This window comes from Hyaena hyaena, unplaced genomic scaffold (assembly GCF_003009895.1).
Source record: "Hyaena hyaena isolate Hyena2069 unplaced genomic scaffold, ASM300989v1 scaffold_458, whole genome shotgun sequence".
In the NCBI taxonomy this organism is placed as follows: Eukaryota; Metazoa; Chordata; class Mammalia; order Carnivora; family Hyaenidae; genus Hyaena; species Hyaena hyaena.
This window is the reverse complement of record NW_024081090.1, coordinates 501,177-526,607: the sequence shown is the minus strand read 5'-3', so window position 1 is coordinate 526,607 and position 25,431 is coordinate 501,177. Positions and strand designations below refer to the sequence as shown.

Below are 25,431 nucleotides of genomic sequence, written 5' to 3'. Positions count from 1 at the left end.
TCATAAATGGGTGAGGAGTGAGAAAGAAAGAACATAATACATCAAAACTGTTTAGAATGCTAACTGGCATACTGTAACCATCCAATAAATGCCAGGTAATATAATAAAATATTATTATGTAAAATAAGGAAAACAAAATCCAAACACATCAAATTTATGTAAGTGTATATGTGCCATTTATATGCTGGCAAAGGTACAGAAAAAGACCTGAGACGATTCACACCAAACTGTCAGCAGATGATTGATTCCCTTGGGGTGTGGAGTAATAAGGAGGAGGTGTGGTGTCAGGGGTAGTAAAAGGGCACTTTTTTTTCTTTTTATAATATGTCTATATTTCTGGAAGTATTATAATGAGAAAGCATATGTTTAACTTCTAAAAATAAAGCCATAACATTTTTAAAGGAATACCAAAAGATCCATTGGTGGGTATGATGAAATTTATGTAAAAGTGTTCATTTGTAATAAATGGACACGCTCCATGGTTCACAGATATGGTACGGTCGATAATGAATAGGATCCAGCCTATAGCCAGGCTCACAGAGGTTCTTGTTTGAATGAAAGGCTGGGAAGCCACTTACAGTGACTTAGTGAAACCTGCCCCCTCTCCAAAACCATAGTGTTCTTATCTGTAAAGTGAACATAAGAATAGCTATGTATGAAAATCTAGCTCAATGTTTATCCCCTTTAAAAAATGAACTATTCAGGTTTTATTTTTAAGTTTTAGACTGAGATGTTTAAAATGTATGTTTGAAAACATACCTTTTTTTTCTTGTGAATTCTATCAATACAGTTTACACTGGGCTTAATCTGGATCCGTGTGTTTCAACCACACAATGTGGGAAGTCACAGCAGACTGTGCTGTGCAACTGGTATCACTCCAGAAACATAGGCTCACAGAGCTCCTGTTAAAAGAACAGCAATTTGAAGGTGCTGTTCAAATGGACACAAGATGGTCATGATTCTTGGTTTTCTGGTTATTTCTAGTGGGTTATCTATGATCCAAGCTTATCCTGAACAGAATCTCTCAGAGAATTAAAATGCGACCAGTTGTAAGTTTTTAAAGCTCTAGGTCATGAAACTGTTGAGCTCCACTCCTGAGCTCTGATCTTGAACTGGTCCAGAGAATCCTTCCCTAGCAGCTTTTGTAGAGTGGGAGGAAGTATTTATGAAGATATTGATGACAGGAAGGGCACAATTTCTGGGAACCGGGTGACTTTTGGATATGTTCATCCGCATCTTGAGTGTTCCTGACACAGAGATGGTCTATAGATTTTGCTCCTAATAGGGAGCCTATAGTAAATAAACATATAGTTTTTATAGTTTCATGTTTTAAAGTTTTGAAAATCTAGAAGAGCAGATATATGTGTATATATATATGTCAACATGTGCATCAAGATATTCTGAAGTATGAGAAGTAACAGTACTATCATGGTTTAAAGCTCAGATTCTGACCTTGACCTAGCTCATCTTTTTACTGTGTAGGTGGTCTTGAGCATTAACAATTATCTGCAATGCTTTATCTATAAAGTAGCTATGAAAATTATATTTAGTTAATATTATTATAAGGTTTCAGTGGGATAATACATATAAAATGTTTAGCTAACGTGGCGCTTTGCCCATTAGAAAGCTTTCATTGTTAAGAAACCAAATACTAGTCTCCATTCTCAGACTTCCTAGGCTAACCCAAAAATTAGGTTCTTATAGCTCTTGAAACTAAGCTACTATACTCTGCAGAGTGCTTAGTTCATAGTAAGTGTTTCATAAATGCAGAGTCTGAAATCAAAATTGAGATTTCAGTTGGATTAAAGCTAGGGAAAGGTCACACATATTTCTTTTTCACTTTTGTAGAGAAACATAGTCTCTCCACGGAATGCGTAATGCCATGGGAGGTGCTATGATAGTCAGGTAGAGGAGACCCTTAAACTTTAATCAGTCCCAAAACCACACTGACCATTTGTGGCTACTCGTATAAGATCAACAGAACAGCTATGTCATTGACATGCTACCTCTTACTGCCATCATACTTACTCTTTTTGAATGTCTATGTAATTGTTTATTTTTTTTGTATTATCTCATTGAATTCTTACAATGCCTAAATAGAGATGCTTCTTTTCCCTATGTTAACAAGAAAGCTGAATCCTAGAGTGGTTATATAACTTGCTCAATGCCACACACAAAGCCGAAACTAGAAAGAGGGCCACTGAGAGTTAGACAGGCCTCCCATCTGGGAAGATGGGGTAAGAACCTCCAGAAGGAGAGGGTGCAGGGCCTTGGCAACCTGCTGGGCTCTGTGGTTTGTATCTTGACTTATCCTAGACTTGGCCAGAATCCTGGTTTGTCTAGGTCCAAACCCATGAAGATTCCACCCAACCAGAAGCCCACCACTTGAGTAGTGAAGAATAACCTTTAAAGGAAAACAAAAGGAGCATCCTTCAAAGAAAAAACAACCACAACAATGTAACAAGTACTCAGGGATTTGAGAGATTCCAGCCATAAATCTGTTTCAGAAGTAGTGTTAAAAAAAAAAATAACCCCAGAAACTAGAGTACCTGGGTGGCTCAGTTCGTTAAGCATCTGACTTTGGCTCAGGTCATGATCTCATGTTTTGTAAGTTCAAGCCCCACATCTGGTTCTGTGCTGAGAGCTCAGAGCCTGGAGCCTGCTTCAGATTCTGTCTCCCTCTCTCTCTGCCCCTCCCCCACTCACACTGTGTCTCTCAAAAATAATTAAACATTAAAACAACGTGACAAATTATTTTCATTGTGACTTTTTAACTACAAAATGGAAGGTTAAATATATGGTTTGGGTGACATCATGGAAATGAACATAATCAGTCTAAAAAAACATCTCAAAATATTTGTGGTTTCTCACAATATCAGGGCAATATGGTTGTGCAACTTGAATGGAATGGAAAGGAATTCTCTTTGGTCAGAAAGTGTTCTTCAAGTATATACCAGTAATTCAACATACTTTCCTAGGTATAGGGTGGAGCTCCATCAGGTTTTGGAAATGTCACTGTTTCAAGGTAGATATAAATTCTCTAGATTGTGTCTGTGTGTTTCTAGCAATATGACATTACTATCCTTTTGTGCAGTGCTGTCAATTTTTGAGCCACTGTGTAAGGAAACATGTTTCAACAAGATTTGTTTGTCAGATTTAGGTAACTATAATAACACCCCCTGTGCTTAATAACAGAAGAAACCACAGTTAGAAATGAGATTTCCTCATCTCCTTGATGTCTCTGTCCCTAATATTAAGCCCTTACTTTGTATCGTTATCAGCATTTTTAATCCCTTATCCAGGGCGCTGTCAGAAATTTCAGCTTTACCTGATAGCCTGATCTCTGCTATGTCATCGGGCACCTGCTGACTGTTAGTTTGCAGTCTCTCTCTGGCCAAATGATACTCCCATTTTATCTTTGCCACTAACTTGTGACTTCATCCAGGATGGAACCTTCCGCTTTATAGATTCTCAATATATCCATAAGGGTTTTCCTTAAATTTTTGTCTAACTTAAAAAATAGCTAAATGACAAAATAGTAAAAATATTGAAACTACTATGTTTTGAAAGATGACTAAATTATAGAACAAGTGATAGAAATCTCCTAGCCTACTCTGAAGCATATCCAAAGCAACTGTGAAGTTAATTTAGTGAAATTATTTTTTGAGGGAATAAAAAATAACTTTTTATTACAAAGTCAGCAAGCCATTTAACATGGGACAAAATGTAGAAAAGATCAATGACAGAAAGTATCAAAAACCAAGTATAAGTCTACCACTCTAAAAACTTTTGACATTTTGATTTATGTTCTGCTAATATCATATATGCATTTGTCTGAGTACATGTGTGTTTGTGTCTAGTTCTAGATATTGCCTAGAAACTTTGTTAGAGCAAGATTTGAGGAACTGGGTGGGGTACTTGAAGGCTTTAATAGTAAGAAAGGGTAACTAACTAGCTTGAGATTATTTATTCTATTCACTATATTACACAGCTGTTATGCAAACAACTGCCAAAAATATGGAAAGTAGTTTTCATGATGGCGTTGTATTATGTAAAGATTAGTAATCATCTCGACATAATACAGAATTTACTGGAACCAGAAAGTGGCATCGACAGGTAGTATATTTTTCATTCCAAACTCCTTTTTGATTCTCTGAACAGTAATTATCTAGGAAGGCAAAATATGGAATGTGCATTAGACCTCTTCCAATGCCAGATTTCAAATCCTTAGTGATTGCCTTTATCTTGGGCAAATCTGAAATTTCTTCCAGAGAAAAATGAATGAAAATAATTTTCAGTGTCAAACTAGAGGTATGATATAGACATACTGATAGAAGAGTAAAACTCTTTGCACATCTTGTAAAAGAAAATTACAGGTAAAATTTATCACTAAATGGTAAAACATAGGTTTTGACAGAGATTATTTACATATATTAGAAAAACACTTTCTCTCTCTCAAAACAAATAAACAGTAAAAAGGATAATAAAACACTCTGAACAGAAAAGTAGTGAACACATTCTGGGCAGACTTTGTACAAAAAGCCTGACATTTCTTTCCAATCTCATGATAAATGTCCTATGTATATCTCTGTGTTCCTTTATTGTATTGTCAAATTTCCTCATCTCTCAATTCAAAATAAAAATATTTCACATACTGGGAAAATCTTTCTCCTCCCCAAAACATCCTCATCATTACCTAAACTGGCCTACAGTACCACTATATGCATGCAAATTTTCTTTTCTAATGTGTCCCCTCCCACAAGCTTTATTACGTAGGGTGCCAATTATTATGTTAATAAGGGTTAATAAAGGTTTCACCATTAAGAATTTTGGACACAGAAACACTTTCTCCCTCTTTCTTCAATCTCTTTCAAGTGTCTTTTTTATAACTGCATCTCTCAGGCCTCTAAGAGCATTGACTGTAGCATTACAAACAAGAGTGAAGGAAATTATCCATGAAAGCATAAAAGGAGATGAGAGAAGCCAGGATAAAATCATGAGTATGTAAAGAACCTTGTGTTCAGACGACCTCCTTTCAAGTCTATACTATATTGCGTATACACATCCATTCTAATAGAAAAAGAAGGGAGGCTTAACTCCTGGAAGTCTACAAAGGATTGTGCACGGCTCAGGTGTTTCTAAGGAAAGAGTTCCTAGGGCAGGCCCAAAGCCTGGTAATTCCAGACAGTCAAGAAGAATGATTCATGAACTAAAAGTAATAAACATGAAATGTGGAGTCATGTTTAATACCAAGAAGGTTAACTCAGTGCACATAGTAGAGGGCAGGAAAGAATGTAAAAATCACAATTAAGAGGTCATATTCCACTCTGTCTCTAACTTCTTCACACGGGGATGTGGGGAGGAGACAGGTGGAGCAGCAGAACACCTGCTGGGTGTTTATGACAAACGTGCCAAGTCTACCCCCCAAACTCTGTTGCTCCCCAGTTAAGCTGAAGCTGGGGTTTTTACCACCCAAAAGGGTTATGTAAAATGGGGGAAAGGGTCTCACCATCAGTGAAATATAGCTGTCCCAATCTTTCCTCTAAACTCCCAAGGCTAATATTCTTATTTTCTTCATGGAGACATTTCGTGGAGTACAAAGTTGATCACAAAACATCTGTCTGGCATAAATTCTGTGGATCCTGCTGTTTCACATAGAAAATATAACAAATAGTAAATTTAGCAATCTGCTACTGCTATTGTTGTGGTTTCTGTTTGCTTTTTAAAAACATGTTTATTAATACACCCTAATCATACACAGCAAGATCTGGTTTGGGGAAACACAGTTTTGTTGCATTGATGATATTTTCATTAAGAACAACAGATAAGTCTAGAAAGTGTCCTTAGTTGAAAATAACCAGATTCTGCTCCACTCCCTGGAGTTCTTCAACACACTTGGCTTGATTTACTCCAAATAATAAATGGCAAAGGAGTGCAAGAGATCTGAGCGCTAGACAAGCTCTTTGACTTTTTCAATTTGTATTTTCAGCACCCATCTACCCCAGTAAATGCTTAGTAAGTACTTTTTGAATAACTAAGGTATATAATCTGTGTGTATTTAGACGGTGAAACATGAACAAAATAATAAAGTAATTTGCATTATACATGATGTATGAATATATATGCCTATACATGTATGGCTGTGTATGTGTGTGTGTGTGTGTGTGTGTGTGTGTAATTTGCTTTCAACATCTGAACACTCCAAATAGGAAGAAGATAGATACTTGAGATATATAACTAGAGTCCTTAGGTAAATCAACGTTAAAGATCTTAAGATACATTTTTAGAGTATAGATCCTAGGACTTTTAGGTAGAGAACATGGTAAAAATTCTGAACACAGGACATGATCTCTGAAGACTGGCTTTTTACACTTATATATTTGCCAAGATTACTTTATGCTGTGGAATTTATTACCTCCTGAGTGTTCCAAATGCAGAAAGAGGGGAACTAGGGAAAACACCTCTGGTTACTTTTTCTTAATGCAAAGCCCTAGGAGACAGGATCGTTTATGTGGAAAATCCTCGCCATTCTTCTGGTTGACTGCGACCACTGAGGCAACTTCTCTCCTCTCCAAGCTGGTAGAAAATGCTGTTGTTTTGTGGACATTTTCTTCAAAGGACTTAGGAAGGAATTATTTCCTCCAACCAGATCAGTGGACAAATAAACTGAGGTTTACAGAGGCCAAGTGACTGGCCCCAGAGCTCAGAGCCACTAAAGTTTTTCTGCTTAAGAACATCCAGGATGACAAGTATTCTCAGACCCTGTACCAGTCTCGCTGTCCTACTCTTAAGGTAACGTTTGCCAGTTTCACAGAAAAACAATTGCAGATTGAGGACTGGGGGGAGGGTAGAGGGGAGGGTAGGCAGTGGTCATTAGCAAATCCCTGGGCCCGGGGATCACCTGCTCCCTAGGATCAAAACAGTGAAACAAGCTATTCCTAAGGACATCAAGGACGAGTGGGCCATTGTTTTCAGAACCAGCTGTGGAGCGTCAGCTGAGCAGTGGCCTTGAAACAGCTGTGGCTGCGGCTCCAAGGGGCAGGGGCGGTAGGGGGTGGAAGCCTGAGCTAGGAAGGTCGTGCCTCGCTACCTCTAGGCAAACCAGGAAGTATTTTTTTGCTATGGAGTGCAAAGGATGGAGCCACCTTCTGAACTGACAGTCTCAATGGTACACTGCAGGCCCCAGACGGGCTTAGTAACTGCAAACCCTCGGCGGGCAGGGTGCCCGGGAGGCCGCGGACTGGCAGCTAAATGGTCAGGGTCTGAAGCACAGAGTCGGCGCTATCACAAAGTACACAGGGCCAAGCAGCCTCTGCCGTCTTAGCAAACCCTGGCCGAGCAAAGTCCGGGGTAAACAAGCCTCCAGACGCACCCCCGACCCGCCTGCGCGCTCCTCCGCCCCGCATTTCCCACGCGCCCTGCACGCAGCTCCGCAGCCTCAGCTGCCCTCTCGCTGCGGCCCCTCTCCGATCGCCCCACCTTTCGGCCGGGCCCTGGTTCCCGCAGCTGGCGCGCCGCACTCACCATCTCTTGCCTGAGGAAGTGCAGCTTGGTTTCCAGCCTCTCCAGGGCGCTGCAGTGGCTACGACGTGGGGACCCGGAGGCTGGAGAGGACGCGGAGGAAGACGACAGGGAGGGGGGGAAGCTGCAGCTGCTGCTGCTGCTGCTGCTGCTGCAGCCGCCGCCGCTCCCCCCGCAGGGGTCCCCGTCCCTTTCCAGGGGAACCGGCTCCTCCCCACGGAGCGAGCGCACTAGGCTCTCGGGGACTTTGCGCCCCAGCTTCAGCTCGATGTCTCTGAGGTCTGGCAGCGGGCCGTCTTCCATGACTTTTCCAGACCGAGGATAATGGTAATAAAACGCAGTGGAGGAGAGGCAGCAGCGGCCTCCAAGGCTGTGGCGAAATGCACAGACCCCTCCCGGCGCCCGGGTCTCTATCCTCGGCGGCGGATGGAGTGCACCGTCCGCTCCATAACCGCTTGCGCTGTTATGAACCCCGAAATCCGCACAGGACGAGGCGGGTGGCGGCCGCAGTTTCCTGGGTGCTGTGGCTCTGCCGACACTTACTAAGATTTTAGGAATCGCTTCCTTCTCTTCCTTTTTTGCCACCCCACTGCAAAGTTGAGTCAATTGATACTGCAGAGAGGAGAAAATCCACGTACTGTAAACCCCAAAGAAATGAGAAGGAAAGTGTTCTTGGCGTTGTGGGGGAAAATTCACATTATAAAACTGTCCGTTCACATCTCTGCATCATTCACTGATTGCCCATCTGGTACTACGCGACACAAAGTAAGATGTGGCCACACTCCAGGGTCGTTTCATTTTCCAGCCATATGTCTCCAAGCTTTCGGAATATCCTGGATTGGCAGAAATAATCCCTGGTCAGTGAGAGAGGAGGTCGGTCGTGTGCATGGACGCATAAAAGAGATGGTTAGCTTAGCGGGTGTTTAACGGCTTTCTCGGCTCCTTGCAGCAGAAATGCCCTTCTTCTCATTTAGGCAGTTTGATCCCAGTCATTGTGTTCTTCCGAGCCTTGGAAACTTTAAACTCCGCTGGCAGGTGGACCAAACCAGGGCCAACCCTTGTACCGTATATCACAGGCAAGAAGAGCAAGGAAATGTTCCCAGCCTGGCTGTTAGTAGGAGTTTAAGCGAACTGCTTTAGGTGGAAGTACCGAATAGGGGTGTTCGATTTTCAGTTTTTCCAGTGAAACTGTCTGGCAACCACAAACTTTAAAACAGTTAACAAAAGTTGGAGGAAGAAGAATGATTGAAATGTGGTGTCATTTCCCACCCCCTATCTTCCTATACAGCAAAAGTCTAGCTTTAGGAAGAAGCCTTTCCTAATTTTACACTAGTAAAAAGTGAAACTGTTTCACCAAAAGTTGTTCAATAAGAATGTACATCCCAAATGAATTACCTTATCAAATGTTACAGTATGTCACTGCCAGAAGTGAAGAATTAGGTAACCAGAACATTTTATATGACTACTGAGGTAGGGGTGGATTTTAAAAGGCTGAAGTTGCTGAGATACTTTTAATCATGGAGAAAAAAAGTGCTGCACAGAGCTAGTGAAAAGTTGTCTTTGATAATTTTGCTATATTTTTCAACTACTTAGAAGATACCCAAAGCATATAATCTATTTTCAAGATACTACCAAGTAAATTACTATGAGCTACATGGATTATAGGTCTGACACAATATTGAATTTGTGTGAATAATCTTCAAGTGGAAGATATTCTTTCCAATTCAGTAAGCTAATTTTGGGGTTCCTGTGGAACATTTGAAAATATAGACTCCTCTATTTGGAGGAAAAATAAATATTTGTGTTCTTGGTCCTTCATGGGCTCCATTCCCAAACATCACCTGGGTTTTATACTTAGCACATAGGCAGACTCCATCTCAGAGTTTGTTCTTAGTAGAACCTCATCTAAGAGTTATAAGGATAGTCAACATAGGCCTTCAGAATAAAATATTTCAAGTCATGGAGAAAATTGCTAAAGTTCTCTTATCACCATGCCAGAAATTGGTGTGTTAATTCTTACTCTTAAAAATGAATGAAGAAAACAGTTGTAAATTTAGTTGTAAATTTTAATGTTTGAACAGCCATTCATGGAATCAAAGGAGAACAATGCTAAATCTCAACTCACTGATAAAGCAACAAGGTTTGCCCTGAATTTGGGAAATCACAAACTCACTGGATAAGAACTGCACTGTGACATATAATCCAGGAAGGCTTGCACTTTAGTCAAGAGCAGTTTGTGTGTTGTTGTTGTTTTCAAACCCTCACAAAGTCCAGCATAGGGCTGGCTGAGTGGAGTAGCTTTACAAACACAATAGTTAGCTTGTACTTGGTCAATAAAAAAAAAAAATGTATTGTCAAATTATCAGTGCAACTGTACAAAAAAGGAACACCGCCTTTGCTATGAGTCACAGACAGTAAAATTAGTATTTAATACTGAAATTGAGAACTCAGAAATAGAAAACTTCTATTTATTTGTTTATGTTTGCATTTTGAATGTCTGCAGAAAAAACTTCTCTGAAAATAAAAATAAGGCCTGACGTGTCCAGCTTCAACTTGCTCGACTTCTTTAGATACAAGATAACCTAGCATGCCCTTAAGGATCTGGGTAGGGAGTTTTTGTTTTCAGTAGCTGTACCACCGGAGGGTGGGAAAAGAAATGAAAACATTAATTTGGAGAGTTATTGCCAGATATTTGAGGAAACTAGAATTGAAAGTTTGGTAAGGTCTGGCAAAATATGAAAGACAACTGATCCAGTTTACAGATAGATGACAAACCTCCAAGACAAAGAAGGACCAGAGTCAGATAACTCACAAAGGTATGCTATACTTTCCTTGTAATTTATGAAACATGCATGTTTCCTATAGTTTATGAAACATGAAATATCTCTCTATAGTTACCCCCCTTTTCGGTTCTTGTTTACAAAATAAATCTGACCTCATTAAGACAAAGGCCAAAAAGTATGTAAAGTAACACTTTGTGCTAGTGCAATATACAACAAAGGTACAAATTTTAAGAAAAGCTTAGTTATGCTGAGCCCTTCCAAATTTCTCAGTTTAATGGTTCATAACATTTTAATTGAAAATAGAGACATTTTGGGGGCGCCTGGGTGGCTGAGTCTGTTAAGCTTCAGACTCTTAATTTCCACTGAGGTCATGAAGTCACCGTTTGTGAGTTTGAGCCCTGTGTCCCCCGGCTCCGCACTGACAGTGTGGAGCCTGCTTGGGATTCCCCGTCTTCCTCTATCTCTGCCCCTCCCCTATCCCCCATGGGAGTGTGTGTACTCTCTCTCAAAAATAAATAAGTGCTTTGAAAGGTAAAAACCTAAAATAGAGACATTCTGAATGCCAAAATGCTAATTTTCAAAACATATTAGAATCCCAGAACTGTTATTAGGCTTCTTATAGGTTGTGTTCACTTTGTCATTACTGCCTTATGTGGTCTGGTATGAGGACATTCCTTATTTAATATGTTCAAAAAAAAGGGTCTTAAAAGAAAAAAGAAAGAAAAAAAAAACTTCGGGTCTTGAGAATTTTTTTGTTTGCAAGATTCTCCTATAATAAAAAAAAAAAGTGAGAGGTCGAACCACTTGCTCTCCTTCTATGTTAGCCCTGTAGGTTCATTACACATTTGATTTGGGGAATCGGCTGTTGAGAACTGGCAGCAGTGGGTCTAAGATGGGAGTCTGGGGTGGGAGTGAGGTCATCACAAATAAGAAAGAGGAAGAACAAAGAGACAGAGGGAAAAACTCTCTGGATGACCTTTTCCCATTTCCCCAGCTCTTACTCATAACAGCACGCCCTCCCTGCTCCTACCCTTCCTGTCCATCTCCAAACAGCTCCTGTTTCCCTGAGCTTGCTCTACTGACAAGTAAAATTATAAAAATAGTTCTCATACTATTTGTGATATAACTTTTTAGATCCAAACTGCTTGATTGTATGCTTCTTTTTCTGACTGCCTTAAGGGTGACCTGTATTGGGCTTTTTTTTTTTTTCTTTTCTATTTAGAATGCCTAGGAAATCTAAGAATCAATATTAAACTATGGAGGAGAGGAGACTTTCCTTCCTAGTTGGATCATGTTGATTGAAAAGGAAAGGGAGCCTCTTGTTTGTCATTGCAAACAGAACAAAACAAAGCCAAACAAAACAAAAAGAAACTTAGTGGCTAATTAAACAGGAACGTTGTTGGACTCCGATGACAGGTTTTAAAAGAATGCCTCAGTCACAGAAGCAGAGTGATGTGATGCACACTTAGACGGCTTCCTGGTCAGGGGCACGCTACTTTCAGCCCAATTAGACTCACCAAGACTTTGCGTGGTGTGAGTAATGCCACTCCTTAATCTGCTGCTGGCATTGTGGTTAAAAGAAAAAAGAAAAAAAAAGGCCTCTCACCTTCTCTCTGGCACCGATTGAAGGTTTGCAGCTTTCCCAACTCTTGCTGGCAGAGAGTTCAAGCACTAGGGCACAGTCTCTAACCTGAGACTCCACTTCCCACAGTGCAGGATAATAGCTAGCAGCTAACAGCCTCAAATTACCCCTAAGAATTTTAGGAAGTAACTATTTCATGGGTATCAGATTCTTTGAATTTCTGTTTTAAATGTGGAGAGCTGCTGTTCCTATAAATGTTTTTGTTCGGCTGATGAACTGTTTAACAAGGAACATGTCATAGCAAAACTAGAGAATGTTGAGCCTATCCACACACAGTGGAATTATATATATGTGTTAAAGCTATGAAGACTTTACCCTGCCTGCTTATGGACATTTAATTCACCTATGATTTTGTAGCTGGGTTGGGTCTGTTTTACTAAGTAGAATCATTTTATTACCAACCTGAGCAACTTACACATATTATACCATGGATATTGCCCTATCTCTCTATCTATCTGCCTATCTAAAATGTTTCTCCCTAAAGAGCACAGATCCTTTAAATAGTACTCTGATTGGAATCTAATTAATATTTATAATCACAGCTAAACACTTCCTTAGGAGATTTAGAAGACAATACTAAAAGTAGGTCACCAGAATCTAAGTCTGCCTTATCCCCTCTTCACAATCCCTGTCAAATCTCTCTGCCTTCATTATCTGTAATGGAGTCCTCTATTTGTTTATACTTGTTTTCCATGCTTTCCTGAATTCCCACTGAAAGGTGCAAAGCAAGGCCCAGAAGAGCAATGTCTTTGTAAAGCTATCGTTGGTCACTTCCTCTGTAGCCACTCCAGTTTGGCTTATAAAGTGGATTTATGGGTTATTTCAATGGTGTGCTGGTAAATGTTTACAGCTACCTCTATGAAAATATAAAAATAACTGATTTGTATAGCTTTTGATAGTTCTCATGGTATAAGTATTCCCACCATGGCTGATTTCAAGCTTCCAGTGTGAGTTGAGGAAAGATGGGCCCCAGCACAGCATTATAATAGTATTTCTACTATACAGATGTGTTAGACATAAATAGCCCCAAGATCATTGATTGTAGTAAAATGCAATCAAAGAATTAGGAAGAGACGCATTTTTTATTATTTTCCCCTTCGTTTTAGCAAAAGTTACCTAACTTAAAGCTTAACACAGTGTAATTTTTGAGCAATCAACCTAAAAAATTACCCAAAATGTAACAATCTGCTCCTGAAAAGTGGTATGGGCTGCTCCCAGTATACCTCTGGTTCGTAAAATACTGAAGGATGATCATTAATTACAGTTAAGAAAGAAATAGAAATTCAAAGTCAGAAAATGCAGTGCAGTTTACAGTCTAAAGGTTGGGCAAAGTAATAATTGGGGAAATTGTGTACCAAAGCCAGAAGCAGGAAGATCCGGGAACTCATAAAACTGTTTATGGTCATCTCCTGGGGGGCTGCCGTAACCAAATACCACAAAGTGAGAGGCTTAACACAAGAGAAATGTATTGTTTTATAGTTCTAGAGATGAGAAGTCCAAAATCAAGATGTTGACAGGGCTATGCTCTCTCTAAAGCCTTAGGGAAGGGTCCTGCCTCACCACTTCCAGATTTTGTTGACCAAGTATTGGTGTGAGGCAACATAGTTCTAGACTCTGCCTCCATCCTCACATGGCTGTCTTCTCTCTGTGTCTGAGTCCACATTTTTCTCTTCTTCTAGGGACACTAATCATATCGGGTTAAGGGCCCACTCTACTCCCGGATATCTTAACTTAGCAAATTAAAACTGCAAGAACCTTAGGGAGTCTGGGTGGCTCAGTTTGTTGAGTGTCTGGCTCTTGATTTCAGTCAGGTCATGATCTCAGGGTCATGGGACCAAGTTCCACATTAGACTCCATGCTGAGCATGGAGCCTGTTTAGGATTCTCTCTCTCTCTTCCTCTGCTGCTCTGCCTCACTTGTGTCCTCTCTCTTTCTAAAATAATAAATAAACAAATAAACAAACACATAAATAAATAAATAAATAAATAAATAAATAAATAAATAAATAAATAGAAATAAAGCTACAAGAACCTTATTTCCAAATAAAGTCACATTCTGAGGTAGTATTGAGTTAGATTTCAACATATCTTTTTGCAGGGGGACATATTTCAACCCATAACACTGTGGACAGGTGTTTGGTCTTGGGGGTTCACCTCAGACATGAGACCATGAATCATAGGAGAGAACTGGAATCCACAGGGAAAGCCATAGGGAAGAAGCAGATAACAGAATTTGCCTCCATCAGGCAACAAGGATTATCAATGACAGGCCAGGAACACCTGGGTAGTTCAGTCAGTTAAGCATCCAACTTCAGCTCAGCTATGATCCTATGGTTTGTGGGTTCAAGCCCTGAATTGGGCTCTGGACTGACAGCTCGGAGCCTGAAGCCTGCTTCAGATTCTATCTCTGTCTCTGTCTCTCTCTTTGATCCTGCTTTGGCTCTCTCTCAAAAATAAATAAATAAACATTCTTTAAAAATGATAGTCTAGTTTACCCCTTTATTAATAATCACCTGTAAGTTAGATAATAATAGCTGTTAGATTTTTTAAAATATGCTTTTATAGGCTAGAAAACTTTGCTCAGAAACACCCTTATCCTGCAATCCAGTGCATAATCCTGGGCATAATTCATAATAATCAATCTTTGATATTTTTCACCAAATATCTTGATGATTTCTAAAATCAAATTTGAGGTGGGCTCTACCAATGGATAGTATAAATTTAAGACAAACATGAAAAGCCAAAAAAACTCTATTTCTAGGTTTTAGTTTAGAGATAACCTTATTAATTTGCTTTGCAAACAACTTCACAGGTATTATTTGAAATATTGGTTTTTCTACAGCATGGAAGCCAAGCACATTGAACTAGAAGCCCAGTGTAAAGCAATGTCGAACACTCACAGAGAAGACAGCATCTCAGACGTGTAGAGAGAGCTTTGAGTTTCCACAAGGGTTTTAACCTGCAGATGTGGCACATGCTGTAAAATGCTCACCTGAATGTCCTGACTTCATGATCAATGACCATTTCTGGTAATGTCTCTAAATATCTCATTCCCTGTCCATATGTAGGTGTCTAGCTTCTCCTTAGTCTTGCTGTTACAAGTATAGATGGAAAGGTAGAACTGCCTTTCAGTAGTCTTGGGAGGAAGACAATGAGGAATATAAGTTTTTACGTATTTTTTAATTTTAAAAAGATTGCCAAGATTCTGTGTAAAGACACACATGAATCAGTTAGCATTATTTGGGTGTTAAAACTCAAGAACTCCCCATATTAGAATTGCAGATCTTAGTCTTATGACTTAAGAGCATTACTGTACAGTTGAAAGTTAGCCTTCTTGAGCTATTAACTAGCAATGCTGCATTGGAGAGAGAATGAGAGAGAGACTGAGAATGTGGTTTTCCATCAGAAGTAGGTATGATTCAATGAGAATAATTTTGTGACCATAATGAGACATATTGAGTATGTGCACCTTATATAAAAGATAAATACTATAATGATGTCCTCCAAATATTAAGGGAGATGGTTACTGGTTATTATATCCATTTGATGAATCAGCAAGAACCCTTTTGAAATATAAAACACTTTTAAATCAGAACAGCACAAATCACAGTGATAAAATAAATTAGGGGAAACTCTGAAAAAGCATTGACTACCAGGGGAGCCGTCTTGGGTTAAACATTATTTTATGATGTACTCTTGACATGTTTTATATCGTCAAATCCTCATAACAGCCCAGAGAAACAAATGTTACCAATCCTGCTCTCATAATATTAATTTGAAGCTCCAAGGGGTGAAGTCTCTTGCCTGATGTTCAGCTGGCCTCAAGAAGGGAAGCTGGGGTTTGCCCCAAGTTATATTTTACCCCCAAAGCCTTGTTGTTTCCATACCTACAGATGGGCTGTTTAGGGTTTTCACTGTTGAACATATATTTTTGATAAGGCCAACAATGAGTTGCTGCTTCTTATGTTTTTGGTAAATTCAATTTCAAGTGAGGTAATGATAAAAAAATAAAATATAGTCACAAAAAAGGAGATAAATGCATTCATGGACAATTCATTTACAATAAATCATTAAGGGGCATTAGAATGTTATAGAAGGCTGTTCCCATTCTCTGCCCTTGGTTTCGTATGAATTATCACTCCTGTCCAGATTGAAGCCAGTATTTGAGATTGAAATTGGCACTTGGTGGGAGCCTGGATCTGAAAAGAAGTAGAAATTAATTCTTTGGTTCACAAGGTGATGGTCCTAAAATACATAGTGGAAATGGGGGAGCAAAGCAATCATGCAAGGGTGCTGCATGAAAGCTTGTGCAATGATTAGGCCTGGGCAGAAAGGTTTATGACCTTCCCGCCAGTGAGACTGCTCCTTGCCAGCCTGATGAAGCAAATGCCAAGGGCATGATAAATTCACAGGGGAAAAATAAAGCCCAATGCACCCTGCCATTACAACAGATAAAAGGCAGCCAAAAGGGAAATTGCTCAACCACTTCTCTCTTTTTGTGATTTTCCTGTATCCAACCAGGCATGAGAGCTGATTTTGTGGGATTTGACCCACAGTTCCATAATAACCTTTGGTTGTGGTAGTCCAAACACTTCCAAGTGGCATTTAAGAACATTACTAATTCTATTTAAAATTCATCATGTTCTATCAGAAGCACTTCACATTTGTTTTGCGTTTTTGAATCCATGCTTATTCATAGGAGGTCAGTTGCAAAGACGTGATCATAAATATCTGAGACGCTATCACATACACAAAGGTAGGGTTGGTCCCTACCAACAGCAACCAACTTCGTTTGACAGCTGTGTAGAAATTTGGAGCAGAAACACCTCTTATTCTCATTGTCAGTATCTCAGTCTGTTTTGGTTTTGTGTGAGAGATGACTTGGTGGAATAGCAGGGTCCTGAAAGAATGAACTTTGATGATTTGTATGCAGGTTGTTACAACTCCTTTGCAAGAAAAACAAGAGAGCCAAGTGTTGGTTTGTTTACTGACTTACCTCAAATTTCAAAACACTTAATAACAATACAAAACACCTGATGTGATTATATATGGGATGGGTTCAATATATTGTTGGTATACCTGTGAATTGGTAACATTTTTTTGAAAAAATGTTTATTTATTTTGAGAGAGAGAGAACACAAATGGGGGTGAGGTTCAGAGTCAGAGAGTGAGAGACAGGGAGGAAGACTGAAAGAGATCCCGAGCAGGCTCCACACTCAACACAGAACCCGATGCAGGGCTCAATGTCACAAATGTGAGACCATGACCTGAGCTGGTATCAAGACTCTGACAATCACCAACTGAGCCACCAAGGTGCCCCAGAATTGGTAACATTTTAGAAGACCAGTGATCAAGTTTTAAAATTAGGCATAGCCATTTGACTCAGCAATTCATTTTCTAGGAATTTACCTCTAAAAAGATAATCTGCAATATGTGGGAAGATTTATTTATAATTATGTTCAATACAAAATCCAAAGAGAAAACAACCAGGCAAGCAAAAGATGCTTCAATAAGGAATTAGTTAAATAAATTACATGTAGCCATAGCTTGGACAGCACTGCACCCAATAAAAGGCAAGTGCAGAAGAACACTTAACGGAGAGGTTACTATTGCCAATGTATTGTTAACCGAAAAAGAAAATAAGCTAAAAAATGCAGGCTTGGCAGCCTATATGTTTGTATATGTACACATATGTATATCCATGTACATACACACACACACATATATATATATACATAGACATATATATCAGTTATAAAATATATACATATATGTATCAAATAATTAAGCTATACTGTGAGGTGAGATTTTATGAGAGTTTTTGATTTAATGTCTGTGCTTTTCTATTTAACATTAATTAATTACAAAAAGAACTCAGAATATTAATTTTTTTTGCTTTCCATTTTATTTTTAAATGTTTATGCAAACCTTTTATAACAAGTAAGGTCTTTTTTTTAACTCTGAGGAAAGAAATGAAGCAGAATATTTTTGAAGGGGAATATTTTTGAAGGGGAATCTGGGTGATTTAAGAAGTAAAAATGTCACGGGGCGCCTGGGTGGCTTAGTCTGTTAAGCGTCCGACTTTCGCTTAGGTCATGATCTCGCAGTTCATGGGTTTGGGCCCCGCTTCGGGCTCTGTGCTGACTGCCAGCTCAGAGCCTGGAGCCTGTTTCAGAGTCTGTGACTCCCTTTCTCTCTTCCCTCCCCTGCTCACGCTGTCTCTCTCTCTCTCCTAGGAATAAATAAAAAAAAAATTAAAAAAAAAGAAGTAAAAATGTCACTTACTGAATATCTCTATATCTCAATTATAGGGGATTTTCTAAGTCCTTTGTCAGTACTAAATATTAAAACCCTAACTATACAAGGCCAAAATTATTATCATTCTGTGGCTACCTCATGGCAGATTTGAGTCTACCTCTCCCATAATGAATATGTGGCACAGCATATGATTTGGAATAAATCTTTAAAAAATTTAAAAAAATTTTTAATGTTAATTCATTTTTGAGAGACAGAGTACAAGCAGAGGTGGAGCAGAGAGAGAGGGAGACACAGAATCAGAAGCAGGCTCCAGGCTATCAGCACAGAGCCTGATTCGGGGCTCGAACTCACAAACTGTGAGATCATGACCTGAGCTGAAGTCGGCCGCTCAACCGACTGAGCCACCCAGGTGCCCCCTTTTAAAAAAATTTTTAATGTTTTATTTATGTCTGAGAGAGAGAAAGAAACAGCGTGAGCAGGGGAGGGTCAGAGAGAGGGAGATACAGAATCTGAAACAGGCTCCAGGCTCTGAGCTAGCTGTCAGCACAGAGCCCGATGCAGGGCTCAAACCCACAAACCGTGAGATCATGACCTGAGCTGAAGTCAGATGCTTAACTGACAGAGCCACCCAGGCGCCCCTGGAATAACTCTTTTAAATGCAGAGCAAAGAATAACTCTCGAAACTGGGCAGAATTATTGCCTGATGCAACATGGAATAAAATAAAGCAAACTACACAAGGCTTTTATGAAATGAGTTCTCTATATTTTTCATAAATGATCTAACAAAACTGTCTTCTCCACAATACTACACTGAACTTAAAAAACAACAACAACTTTACTTTTAAATTTCAAATATGTTAACTAGAAAGGAATCCAATACATGAATGTTCAGGAACACATTGCCTGATTTGTGTTATGCCATATTGAGTAGCAAATAACTGAGTAGGAGGTATTGAGATAAAAGATAATATTATGGGAAGGGGTCAAAGCTAAAGCTAGAGTGTAGGGACTCAGTTGGAAGTCCTGTGGAGGAAGAGACAGATGAGTCTCTGGGTAAGTGTATCTGGATGTAATGAAGGGAGAGAAGTGAAAAGGTGATGGTTCATTAAATATAACTGCAGAGACTACATAATATTCCCTTTGGCCATCCCTCAATGTACATGTCTTACACATTCAAAGTTTGAAACAATCTCTTGGTACCTAAATCTCTAAATCCCAGTTTGTATGAAATCCCAGTCTATATTTCCTTTTCTTCCCTAAAGTTTATTTTATTTGTTTTGAGGGAGAGAGGGAGAGAACACAATTGAGGTAATGTCGAGAGAGAGAGAGAACCCCAAGTAGGTTCTGTGCTGATAGCACATAGGGCTCCATCTCACCAACTGCAAGAGCATGAGTTGAGTCAAAATTAAGGGTCGATCACTTAACTGACTGAGCCACCCAGATGCCCCAAGAATTTCCTAACTCACAAGAAAATTGCAGTAAGTCTTAACTCAGTGAACTTGCATCCCTTGTTAATATTCATTCCTAAGCATAATATGAGCATCTTAAATTGAGTTATTTTTGGTCCTCATGTAAGAACTGTAGTAATATATAACAGATAGACTACAGAGTTAATTCATTTCTTCAACATGCCATCAACTCCAGACAGAATATTTAGGCATTTGGGTGAGAGATTCAGTGAAAGAATGGTTTAGTTGATATATAACCTGGCATTACATCATTCTGAACTGTGTATGAATAGGGATTATAAAAAAAAGGATTGCTAGTTTGCTGGAATGCAGCCTCTGTTTTATAGGACTTCAGTTTCCTGGTGTAATGTAATATCTTTGCTTTGTATTATAGCTCCATACCTAATTATGTAAGTGTACTTTGTTTAAAACAGGAGATAAAGGCCAAACCATATTTGACTAAGAAGGCTTACGCTGTGCATGATTTAAACAAGCATTTTTATATGGCTATAGAAATAATAATAAGAAGATACAGATAAAGATTAGATAAAGTTATATTTTCTCTTTTATTCCATTCCCATATATCCAACACCAGGCACTGTCCTCCCTTACCCGACTGCTCAGCAACCTAGCTTTCCAATGAGCTTCCAAGTAACATTTGTTTCCAGTTTCATTTGGAATTCTGTTTTATTTTGTTCTGCTTCTGTTTCAATGACAAGGGAACAATATATGGAAATTTTAGACTATAAGTATTAATTTTAAGAATCATTTCCTTGTTCCCTTTTACCATTGCTCCTTGACTTTTTTCCTGTCACTTTTCTCCCTCATTCTCCCTCATTTTTGTGTCATTTTTCTTTCTTTACCTATCTTTGCTGCAGTCTCCTTTCTCTCTGTTTTAGAAATGAGTGGTGTCCTTGTGCTGACTAAAGTAGATTTAATGCTGTTTCCTTTTCATGTTACCTAGTGCTCACTGGGTACTTACTCAGCATGTCATCATATCTTCACAGTCTAAGAGGTGGGTCCTCTTATTATGCTCGTATTACAAGTCAGGGCTTAGCTGACTTATGGCCACACAGCTAGGAGTTGTGTTTTATCTCAAGATGAACACACTTCTGTCTGAATCCAGATTCCATGTGCCTACTCATTATCAAATGTTTTCTCCCCTTTATATATTTTTTAAAATATTTATTTATTTTAGGGAGAGCACAAGGTGGGGAAGACAGAGAGAGTGTGACTGAGGATCCTCAGTGGGCTCTGCGCTGACGGGATCACAGGAGCAAGCCCGGTATGGGGCTCAAACTCAGGAACCACGAGATCATGACCTGAGCTGAAGTCAGCCTCTCAACCGACTGAGCCACCCATCAGCCCCTGAATGTTTCTCCCCTTTAATTAAAGTCCCCTGTGCTGAGGTATTTTCCTTCTACATGATTCCAGCTCTTCGCAGATCTGTTGTAATTCAGAGAGCCATACATCCTTGCCATTCAGCATTACTTTCTCCTGCTTCTACTTATTCAGAGTCCTGTTCTTGTGTTTGCTGAAGCTTGTAGAATAAATTAGTTAAATTGAGTAAAGGATGTCATGTTCTTATTTTCTAGTTAGGAAAACAAAGGTTCTTGGTTGACAGAAGAAAGCTCAACCAACCCTAGGTTGGTTTTTCAGAAACATAAATTCTGTGTTCTCTAAAGTTTTGTTATCTTCCATCCATTTCAACATGTATATGGGAGATCTTCCTCTGGTCTGTAGGATCCTAAAAAGAGCAGATAAACACCTCTATGGGGATCAGGCAAAAATGTATACCTCTGCTCTGATCTCTAATTTATAACTTAATCTAATATTTGACAATAACCACAAGTTATAACAACCACCATCTTATTGTATTCTCACAGTGTGGTAATGGGAGCAGGAGTTTATGTGCCTTTTAGTATTTTAGGAAACATAATTACCTAAAGATGTTAAGTTACTTAATGAAAAAAATAATTCAACATCTTAAGTACCTTCTCCATGCTCTGCACAGAACTAGAGGTTTGCACGTCTTATCTCTATTATATGGTTCTTTTTATGCCCTTGTGCTACATAAAATCATCATATCCAAAATGAAATTTGTCATTTTCCTCCAACTACTTATTTTCACTTATGGCACTGCAATGTGTGAGGTCAACCTCTCTTGCTAGTTAGAAGTTTGAGAATATTTACCATCTCTCTCTCTTTCTGTTTTAGCCTTAATTTCAGTTAATCACCAAAACCCACTGATTTTTTTTAAAATCCACTTTGGTGACACTGCTACATAGTTCCAGCCCATCATTCCATGATTACATTATCACAATTATATCTAAACTGATTTTCCTTCTTTAATGTTTCCTTTCTCTTCCTCCTTGGAATGATGCTATTTCTAAGTCACTTTCCTCAAAATGCTTTTCATCATCTTAAGAACCTATACTGGCCCCATTGCCTCCAGTCCCAATTCTAAATTATTCATTCTAACTTTCACACTCTGACCTCCACCGCATGAAAAAGTACCTTTCCTGTTCAGCATAATGTCCTGCACCATCATAAGGCAAACGTTTTGTTCCAGTTAGAATAGCTTCCACATAGTTTCACACGCATCCACATACTCACATGCTGCCAATTTCAGCCACTCTGCCTTTATTGATATTGTCCTTCTTGTCTAGAATTCCTCACTTTTTCTTATATTTGAGTCCATTTGTCAATACCCATAGCCATCTCTTCCTCCTTTCAATTCACCTTCCCTTTCTACTTTCCTTCAAACATTGCTGTTTCTGTGTTACATATCCTGCTAGGACAGAAACACAGGATGCATGTGAAAAAGTCATAATTCTTTGTGCTTAAGGAACTCATAGTCAAGTGTATCAAGAGTTCCTGCAACATAACGTCATACAAATGTTGCTTGTGGTTGCTCCATTCTATGAAGCATCAGAGAATTGTCATCACTTTAATGATCATCAGAAAAACAAGTCAGCAGTATATCCATTGTGCGAAACAATGTGTCTGGCTTTGAATATCTAAGAAAGAATCATATGGTTCCTGAGCAAGAGATGTATGATTTAGCTGCGAAAGCAGGTAATATATTAATACATTTTGAAATGCAAACATATATATGATAGTTGATAAAATATGACTCAAAAAGTGAACAAGGGAGGAAACTATGAACTAGAAAATTCAGGAAAAGCTTCACAGAATCAAGGGGGCTTCAGCTGGTTTTTGGAGGGGTGGGGAATGTGACTAACAATAGTGGCTAGATGGGAGCAAGAAGTTTCATATCTTTTGATTCTACATTGCCTTCTAGTGAATTCTAATTCCTTTAAGTCTGTGGATTCTGTCTCACTGAGTTCCTGATAGGCTGCTCCAGGATGGTATGTGTATCATGTGTTTGTGTCTATCTTGTGGGACATACAGAACTGACCTGGGCAATAAAAGATGACAGTAGATTGTGTATAAGCATTAAACTGTGCAGGCGATAATACTGTGAAGTTAAATTTATCACCTTTGAGTTACTCTTTCTACAACTCATGCAAGTTGTACAATTTCAAGTTAATTTCCTAATAGTTAGGAAACCCAGTAAGTAAATGAATTAAATAATTTCATCAAGTATCTCTAAGTCATGTTAGAAGAATCTTCAGGGTGACCTAGAATCAGAACACTCACATCTTCCCATTTTCCATTACGATTATTTATAGATATCTGTGAAAGAAGATTATTATTTGCTTTTTAAATACATCAGTTTTCAAAAGCAGGCACTATATATATAGTAATCCAGCCACTGTGTTTTGTTTGATTTCAGTCACACAAAGCACCATCTACTATGCTATGAGCTTCCATGTGCATGTGGGTGTATGCATGCATGTGCACATCTGTGCGTGTAAGACAGAGAAATGATAGTGCATTAGGCACTGTATTTCTGCCATTCATGACATGGCATCAGAGAGATCCTGTCCCATTTCACTGCCACAAGATCGGGAAGCTGAACAAAGGGAAGGCTTTCTACTCTTATGCTTTAATGCATACCTGGTTGTGTTTCAGATCACATAGAGAGTGTTTGAGAGGTCAAATAGAGGATATGAAAAGAAAAAGTGAAATGGGCATATGGGTATGATTTTGTCTTCTTTCTGAATCACTCATTCTTGTTCTGTACATGGTTAGTCATTTCATCTATTATTCATTTCTTTACTAAAAAAATACTAAGTGTTGACTTAAAGATGAATAGGTAGAAAAGTTGGCATCCAAATACCTTTGCAAAGAAAAATATCCTTAATCGCTGAAGAAATACAAGATACAGAGATGTACGTAAAATTTGTGTCCAATTTGCAGCTACTCAGAAAAGATCGGTACACGAGGTTATTTGCTTCCAGAATTTGGGTCAAAGAATGTCATCCTCTCTATTTAGGGATGGAAAAGAGTGTCCCAGTAGATGCTTCTTGAATCTTAATGTGGCATAAATTGGAACTAGCTTGAAAAAGGTAAAGATAACATCAAACATGATTCCTATACACATGGGCACATGAGTAATTTTTAAAAACTTAGGTTTTAATGACATTTCTGCCATGAGGCTCTTCCTTACATGATTACTGTATACATGTATAGTAATTTTGATAACTCACTATGTGCCAGGCATTTACATACCTTATCTCAATTGTTCTTCAAATAGCTATTAAATTAAATGTTTCAATTTAACAAATGAAAACAGCACATCCCTGAGAGATAAAGTAACTTGCACAAAGTCACCTAGAATCTACCGAGTTCTATTTGAATCCAAAACCATCTCAAATTAGAAACCAGCAGTTCCCCCAAATTCCTGTTTCATGCGTAGATCATATGGCTTAAAGGGTAAGACTGATTATATATATTTGCTTACATATTTCTCCTGTTTATGTACATGTCGTGTCTGGGGCACAGTTTATTCCACTCTTTATTACTCTAGAATACAAAACAAAACAAAAACATGAAAATTGTGTGCGTGTGAATGTGTGTGCGAATGGAGGAGGGAGATAGACAGGTGTAAACAGAAGTTGTTCCCAAAATTATCCTCTGATAATTCTTGTGATAGAAATGAAGGAAACAAAGAAATTTTAAAAAGTGGTGTTTTGGGGTATCTGGGAGGCTCAATTAGTTAAATGTCTGACTCTTGATCTCGGCTCAGGTCATGAGCTCATGGTTTGGTTCATGGGATTGAGCCTCAGGTTGGGCTGTGTGCACTGACAGTGTGGGGCCTGCTTGAGATTCTCTCTCTGCCTGCCTCACTGCTCCTCCCCTGCTCGTGTGTGTACTCTTTCTCTCAAAGGAAATAAACTTAAAAAAATAAATAAATAAAAAGTGTTTTTTTCAAACAAAGAAGTTCAAGGTAAATGGAGTATAAAGCCTGATTCTGGGGGAGGAAGTTGGGATTTATGACTAAGTGAATTTACCATGCACTCCTCACAGGAACAGGAAAAACAATCTCTTTCAGTGCATTTTTCAATAAGGATCGACATTTGTACATTTTATGATAGAAATTATATGATGTAATGGCATTTATGAATTTGGGAATTTGTAAAATCTGCAAAATATATCCTTCCTGACAAGAGTCTACTAAAATGTTTCCCCAAATATGCTATGCAGAGTGCTGGCTTATGTTGTTAATGGGTGTTAAGTGAAAAGAAGAGTTGAGTAGTCTAATCAATTTGGAATTTTTTTGCCAAAAATAGTTAGATTTCTTTACTGTAGCACTACTACAGAGCATTTTATACTACTACACTACTACAGTGCTACTACTGTAGCACCACTCA

The 25,431-nt window shown here is 38.8% G+C and overlaps 1 protein-coding gene and 1 long non-coding RNA gene across 2 annotated transcripts in view; one reads left to right on the top strand and one right to left on the bottom strand.

Annotated features, from left to right (window-relative positions):
• LURAP1L (leucine rich adaptor protein 1 like) overlaps window positions 1-8,521 on the bottom strand; it is a 52,585-nt gene extending 44,064 nt beyond the window's left edge. The window contains exon 1 of the mRNA XM_039253676.1: window positions 7,525-8,521. Coding sequence (XP_039109607.1) covers window positions 7,525-7,824 — 300 coding nt within the window. The 5' untranslated portion in view covers window positions 7,825-8,521. The remainder of the gene's footprint in view (window positions 1-7,524) is intronic.
• Window positions 8,522-10,139: 1,618 nt separating this feature from the next.
• LOC120246229 lies at window positions 10,140-21,222 on the top strand. Its single transcript, XR_005531987.1, has 2 exons — window positions 10,140-10,337; window positions 20,850-21,222. It is a non-coding gene; the product is annotated as an uncharacterized LOC120246229 (long non-coding RNA).
• The last annotated feature ends 4,209 nt before the right edge of the window (window positions 21,223-25,431 follow it).